The sequence below is a fragment of the Salminus brasiliensis genome, chromosome 14, assembly GCF_030463535.1.
Source record: "Salminus brasiliensis chromosome 14, fSalBra1.hap2, whole genome shotgun sequence".
Lineage (NCBI taxonomy): Eukaryota > Metazoa > Chordata > Actinopteri > Characiformes > Bryconidae > Salminus > Salminus brasiliensis.
Window position 1 is genome coordinate 11,848,351 of NC_132891.1, and position 7,871 is coordinate 11,856,221.

The 7,871-nt window shown below is 44.1% G+C and overlaps 1 protein-coding gene across 6 annotated transcripts in view; it reads right to left on the reverse strand.

Annotated features, from left to right (window-relative positions):
- eif4g3b (eukaryotic translation initiation factor 4 gamma, 3b) overlaps nt 1–7,056 on the reverse strand; it is a 32,548-nt gene extending 25,492 nt beyond the window's left edge. For all 6 annotated transcript variants that reach the window (XM_072656399.1, XM_072656398.1, XM_072656400.1 and 3 more), the window contains exons 1-2: nt 6,407–7,056; nt 956–1,055 (exon numbers count right to left, since the gene is read on the reverse strand). In XM_072656399.1, the coding sequence (XP_072512500.1) occupies nt 956–1,055; nt 6,407–6,573 (267 nt within the window). In that variant the 5' untranslated portion in view covers nt 6,574–7,056. The remainder of the gene's footprint in view (nt 1–955; nt 1,056–6,406) is intronic.
- Between the last annotated feature and the right edge of the window lie 815 nt (nt 7,057–7,871).

A 7,871-nucleotide genomic window follows, 5' to 3' on the forward strand; every position in this document is an offset into this window, starting at 1 on the left:
GAGCCGCAGTCCTATCTTCTTCCAAAATCATTAAAGAAGAGCGGTCACTGCTGAGAGTGCTGCACTCCTTTTTCCTTCCTCTCTAGGGGAGTGTCCTTACCTATGGCCATCTGCGAGTAAGCGTGCTGCTCCACCAAGCAGAGCTGACTGTAAAATAAACAGCGAGGCCTGGTCACACACCACATGCACATAATAACAATCATTCAACCTGGCTGCTAAACTACATATCACAGTTTTCAAGTACTGGCTCTGCTTCTGGTCTCTTATTCTACAGCAACCCCACTTTCCCAGGCTCCATCCACAGGTGGGGAATGACCCACTTTCTGCAGTTTGACCAGGGATTACGCAGCTTATCTGCCAGTCCTGGCTCTTCCGGGGTGAGGGGGTGGGGGGAGAACGAGGAAGAAAATAAGAAAGAGAAAAAGAAAGGGAGAGTCCAAAGGCACAAGATCACAAACGAAGCCCTACAGCTGGAAGATCACAGGGCTGACAGCAGGGCTCTCTGACACAACACAGGAAACAAGAGCAGGGGGGAAAGTCCAGCTCAGCAGAAAATGTAACCAGCCTCTCCGGCCCCTCCTCACTAGTCAGACACTTGCAGCCCTCTCCTCTCAGCTGATCTTCTGCTCCATGACACTCCCTCGGACTGAAAGAATACCTGATCCTGGCAGCTGTAACACAATACACCTGCTTCTACTGCTCTCTGTCTAAGGCTCAGACTGGGACCTGATGAACGCAACAAAGATTCCATCAATAAATGTAGACCCAATGTTGAGAGCTGAGACATAAATCATAAAATAACTCCACCTAATTAAGACTGCATGACCCAGGTCTGACACATAATAAATACAGTTGATGAAGTTAATCATTTATGCATGGGCAACAGTTATGTGTGTGTGTGTGTGTGTGTTGCATAAGTGCAAGGACAGAGGATGGAGGGAAAGGTTTCACTCACACTGTAGACAGCAGTGACACCAGGTTGCGTGGAGAAGAGCCGTTCATCCAAGGGTGGCTGCACTCTAGGGATCCTGGGGTGCAACGCATTAAGGAAAACTCTGGAGAAGCAACCATTTAAGGCCAAACACAGCAACAAGGTGGGAAAACACACAAGACGCATGCAGGCGACAGGTAAAGCTGCATATGTGCAATAACAAAAAAAAAGGCATGCAGTGATTTGTCTACATTATGGCATAATTTTATAAGAACACATTATAGCCTTATTGAATACATTACTACAAAGGAATCCCCTCCCTGGGCAATAGGTATCAGGAAGAAATCACAAGATAAAATGGAAACTTCTGGTTTACTATTACTCGCTTTTTCCACCTACTGTTGCACTTTCAATTCTCTCCCTTCCTCACTCCTGGTAAGTAAGTGTGCGGTTGAGGGCAGGCAGCCTGAGAGAGCTGCAGCAGTGTTACAGGCAGCTGTGCGTGTGCTGAGTGGACTGGAATTCACAATGTTGTCAAGACATGCCCGTTCCCATTAGTGTATAATCTAAGGCAATAACACCAGACCTCTGTGAGCCACAGCATGGAACAAACACCATGTACTCAGCAGCACTCTGGACAGTCGTCCCCACATCGCATCTTACTAAATTGTTTATTATCATTTCCGAACAATCCCACTTTAATCAGCCTCATATTCAGATGATGAATTACAACCTCATCACACTGTAAGTACAAACCCTGGGCTAGCTGAATGAATGGTGGATCTTGTCCAGTAAGGCAGAGGTGGCTGAATGTGTGGCAGGCTCTTAAAGCAGCAGAATCCTTACAGATGGAGATGCCTCTCCCATCTCCAGGCCAGCAACAGTGCAGGAGCCTGGGTGCTCCATCAACAAAGCCATTGTTAGGAGCAGGGAGGAGCAACCCTTCCTCCGCTGCCACACTTCAATCAGATCCAGCCTGCACCCAGACAATATGAAGGATTTACTGTAACTGGATGAATACAACAGCTGGGGGCCACCGATTTCAACGTTCCCTTAGTGTGGTGCCTTGAAATGAGGGCAACGATCATTATGCTCAAACCTAGATCATTGCTGAGAAATATGTGCCACCTTCTAGGGCTGGGAAATGTCACCTTATTGGGCTTGTGACAAATCAGGTCATAGTATGCTGTTCTGAAATTATTATGGCCATCCCTACACATTATTAAAAATAATTAGAGTATATGCCCATCAACTGAAATTAGGAGCTGTCTGCTAAATGTGTTTTTTAAACATTCTTAAATTTTCTTAACATTTATCAAATCATAGGCTCCTCTGAGCAACTGTCTAAAGATTTAAAAACAAAAGAAATTGAAGCCCACAAAACAGAAGATGACCATGAGAGGAAGCTGGCAGTTTGTATATGCTGGTAAAATAGCTGACTTAAGAGGGTGCCCTGTTCCACTGTGCAGCATTGCTTACACAGACATAATATTCATGAAAATGGCATAAGAAAAAAGCCTTGCAACCTAATCTGAAAACTTACTTCTAAGGAGTATAAGGTTTACTACACAACATCTAGACAAGCCAGAGGAAGTTTGGAAACAAGTGCTATGGACTGATGAAGTACAGAACTCTCTGACCACATTCTGCAAATGTATACTGCATTTCATTAAAACACCATGCCAACTGTGAAGCATGGGGGTGGATATGTCATGCTTCAGAGTTGTGGCACTGGCAACTGCCAGATAAATACCAGCAAACCCTGGATGCAAATGTCAAATCATCTGTGATAAAGGCTGAGGCTATAATAAAAAAACCTGCGAATAGACATTAAACAGGCGGCACAGGCAAGACGGCCCAAGACTATCTTAGAACTAGAAGTCTTGCGTAAAGAAGAGTGGGGAAAACTACCAGCTATCAGAATTAAATGACTTTTAGCTGATTATAGCAAGCATTCTGATTTACTACTGTGGCTGTGTTTTTTAGTTTAATAAATAAATAAAAGTTAAAAAAAATGACAATGCCTACCCAAACTCTATTGGTTGGTTAATTGGATTTAGTGCAGTGCAGTGTGAAACACTGAATATATACCATTGGTGGTAGTATTTAAGCCATATATGCCATCACCAAGTGAGAGCTGTCCTTTACAACATACATGACATATATATGGCAACTCCACCGAATTTCTTAGGAGAGTGCTGTATTCTCGCCTAAATGGGTTAGTGGATTTTATGTATGGTGTAATATATGCGCCATTCTAAAGCAACTGGCCACAAGAGGCCACATATCACTGTGGCTTTCTCACAACACAAGGCAGGTGCAAAAGTCACTGTGGCTTAAAGCTTTTCTTAAATGGCTACACAGTTTGACAGGAAGCTGAGGACAGAGTCGCAACCACTAAAACCAACATAAAGGCAGCTCTTTCTCCTTAAATGAACCTAAAGATTAGTACACATTCTGTCGCCTAGTCTTCACTTTTCACAACTGACCTACAATAAAAGACGACAGCACCTATAAAATAGGACTGTATTAGAAATGAAAAACGGAAAAATAAAACAAATCATAGGCATTCCTAGTTTCTGACAGTTTTAATAACATCCACCGAAATCTCACCTAAATGGGTCTGTGGGTTTATGTATTATGTAACGTGGCATTCTTGTGGCATTCTAAAGCAACTAGTCACGAGAGGCCATGCATCACTGTGGCTTTCTCACAACACATGGCAGGTCTAAAAGTCACTCTAATGCACCTTCAGTGGCTTACTGCGTTTCCTAAATGGCAATTCAGTACATTACAATTATACATGAGCTACATATATCAAGTATTGTTGCTACGGCCTCGATGTAGCCTTAGCCACGCTTCGAACCCAAAACATCCATTTTAAAATGACCAAATCAGAGAAACACATACAGAGCATAAGACTGCATTCTGTATTTTGTCAGTAATACATTTTCACTACAAATGAACCAAGCAGATCGACAAAAGCGAAGTCAGGAGTTCAAATGGCACAACACTCATGATTCTATGAACCATACTAACAGGGAAACCAAACCAGGGTTCATTTTAATCGGATCCAAAACATGGCAACCATAAAAAAAATGAATAACCCCTAATAAGAGTTATTAGGTTTATTAATGTGTAATAAATAATTCTGTGTACTCAGTCCTAATGTTGCTGAGAAAGATTAATACATCTCCTTACTTTATATTTCTCTGTGTACCTCAAGCTTCTTCAAAATAACAATAGCTAATTCCTGCACAGTGCAACTTTGTACTTGTACCTTAAGATGTACTCAGCAGCATGAAGAATAACAAATTATTACAATTATTTTTAATAACGAATTATTACAAATACTCAGATGAAAGTAGCAAAGAAGGAAGTCTGTACAGGGTTGACAACAGCTCATTCGCATTCATGCATTTGGTCCGTTTAGTCATGCTGACCTCAGAAGCACCAAAAGATATGTCCAGTCATTGACCAGCTGCAATTGAAGAAGTCACGTCACACTCATCTTTAGGAAACAATTTTGCCGTTATAGAAGAAGACATAAACTATATGACTGAGAGTACTCTCTGAACTAATTGCACAGCAGTTACTTTTCTGGTGGCATCAGTCAGTATGTACAGCCATTGCCTAACCCCGGTCATATCTGTTCACGAGACAAAGCAAAACAATGCGACGGGAAGAATAACAACATAGTTGTCTGTCTGTTCTCCCTCCTGCCATCAGGAAGAAGGTACCGCAGCATCCGGTCCAACACGACCAGACTCTGCAATAGCTTCTTCCCCCAAGCCATCAGACTTCTCAACTCCAGAGACTGAACTGATGTCACACTTGCACCATGGTCCTGGAGGAACGATGTTTCGTTTCACTGTGTACTCTGTATATAGTTGAAATGACAATAAAAACCCACTTGACTTGACTTGACTTGATGAACAGCAAACGTATTTGGGGCATCCTCTGCCATTCTGTACAATCAGAAATACAATCAGAGACTCATAAAGGTTATTAACTCTACCATCTCCAGTCTTTACACAGTTTCCACACAGGAATCCAGTCCTATCATCACATTTAAACAACCTACTAACCTGCTAACACCCAGGCCTGCAAAGCACTGCAATTAAAGGACTATGGCATTACCACCACACTACGGCTGAAAGCAGGTCAATCCCTCCACCATCACACTGGTCATTTCCTTTACTTAACTGGGGGGCATTAATTGTCAGTCTGATGGTAGCTACTTACAGCTGGATGGGAGAAGCGATTCCTGAACAAGACTGACAACTAAAATTCAATAATGCACTTAAACAGCAATACACCAACAGACCACGCTGAAGCAGCATATTCGGCTGTCATCTGCTGCTCTCTTCAAAACAACCCTATGAATGAATCTCTTTACTTAACAACTGAAGAAACCACTGGCAAAAGGGGACTCCAGCGGTGTGGTACAACCACGACAAGTGCAGTACTGAACAACACAAAAACATTCACAACCAGCGTGTATACAAGACTGTCAACAGCCATGTAAACAGTGGGCAGGCAGTCATACACTTCCTTCACAGGGTCTCCGGTTTCCTTGACACGCACTGCGGTAGAGGGCAGATTGTGAAACACTGTCCATAATTAAAAGGGGAAATACGGGAGGGAAAACTTTAGCCCAAACCACAGCTGGGTTTAAATGCCAAAAGGGAGAGTGTAGCGGCTTAATGTAGAAGGTTTAAAAGGCGTGGAGTGTAAGTGACTTTTGGCAACTTAAGGATGTCGTTTGAGAGGCAGTATGGCCCTCAAATGCAGTCTACATCCCACCGGCCCACCCACCCACCTACCTACCCACCTCCCTCCACTCGCACAGCTAGCTAGCTGGCTGGCTACACGGTGAGATGCCAACCGTTACAAGCCGCTATCGCTGGTTATCGATGTAGGGTGTGCAGGCTCCCCGACACAACGACGCAAACAAACTACTGACAAGTCAGAGAAATGACTGACACTGTAATAATCCAGGCAAAATGAGAAAATGGGCGTAACGACATAATACCACTAGCAATAATAATGCAAATACTGCCAGATATCGGCTCCCTCTCTTATGTAGCATACAGGTCCCATATCGGCAGCTAGCAGAGACGCTAGCCTGCTAGCCGGACTATGTGGTTAGCCTGGAATTGACAGGCAACGACCGACTCCCCGAAACCAAAAGCTGCTCGACTTGACAGCAACCCAACCATCCACCAACCCGGCCTAAGAGAGAGGTTTCTCACCCAGTAAAACATATAGATAGCTAGCTGCATAGTGTCTGAATTAGCAGCAGTCAACCCAGGCAAACCGGCTGTAGTGAACTGACAACAGCCGAAACGCCTCACGTTGGGCTGAACCGGCATCACATAAACACGAGCAGGGCACAACGCGCTAGATTACAACCCAGAATAATGACACATTCTCCAGTACACTGTAAGAGGGATGTTTTTTAAGGAAGGATACTGCGTTGGTGGTACCGGAGGAGGCTGCTGGGGTACCGGGGGCCCAGGGAGCGGTACTGTGGCTAGGGGAGCCCGCACCTGAGTGGAGGGGGGCGGCCCGGTTCCAGGTCCAGGTCCGGGTCCAGCGGTTGCGGCTGGCTTCGGCACCGCTTTCGGCGGTATATTCATCGCCAAAAAAAAATCAAATGATAACTAAATATTTACAAAAAACAACAGCTAGCTATTTATAACGACGAGCTTAAAAATAACGCGCATAAAAATACAGCTAGCCAAGCAAGTTGCGCCAAGATCGGGCCTTGAACAAGCAAGTTTTGCCGGTGGCGGAAAGGCTGGCTAGCTAGCTAGACAGAAAGCTTCAGCTAGCTAGCTAACAGACTAGCTAGCTTATTGATAGAGCAGCAAGCTAACGTTAGCTAGCTAGCGCTTATTGTGGTTTATCTTCATTGCTGAAGGTAGGGGGGCTATTCCCCCTCCCCGGCCGGGGTTTCCGAGGATCCAGTTCGTCTCTGCTTGCCAGGGCGATCCTGACGACGTGCCCTTTCTTAAATTAATAATACTTGATTTTACAACTGCTATTTCACGAGTATCTGTCCACTGAGTAGGATGGCTTCGTTCAACATGGCGCTGCGGCCGCCTCCAGCAGTCCTACAGGACTGACGCTTCGTGTCACTTCGGAGTTTTCCGTCAGCGCTCGTTCGGCGGAATTCCAACGAATGAGGAACGACCGTCAACAGTCTTCTGACAGATGGGGACTTTTCATAATGTACAGTTTCACATGTTGGACCTCACTGACGATGCACTGGAGCACTGTATGGGTTTCATATCCTACTGCAAAAAGCTGACTCTCTATGCTACCATCTACACATAGAATAATGCGTTACGTGTTAATGCGTTAATGAACATCTGCCTCATTTATGCACTTTAATTCAGCCTCATTCAGCTCGGTTCAGCTGACTTCATTGACATGACCATAATGACAGCATTGCCGAAGCATCACTTAAATAAGGTCTGACATTTATATAATTCTAGGTCTCAACTGCAAAATAGATAATTACACAAATAATAATAATTGAAACCACCCCTGCGCGTGCCTGAATTCTTATTTTAAGGTGGTCATTCGTCAGTAGTTTGGATGTAACCCCAGATAACCTTTTAGCACTGAACATTCCGGTCCATGGATCAGTGGGGCTTATGTCGGTCAAGCCCGAAATCATTTACTGTAAGGCACGCCGGTTGTTGCAGCACTCGGTGATGTTGTAGCGACACCTTTTGGGCACACGTGGAAATGCCGCTCAGATTACAAAAGTAAAAATGCTAAATCAGGTGGCAAATCAACTAAATCCACTGAAACAATGATTTTATTAGTGCATCCGCTCATTACTTAACTTCAGAGCACATATTTGTTGTTATATGTATACCAATAAATGTAACCTTGTAAAACTCCAGTCACAGCACTGTATTACATG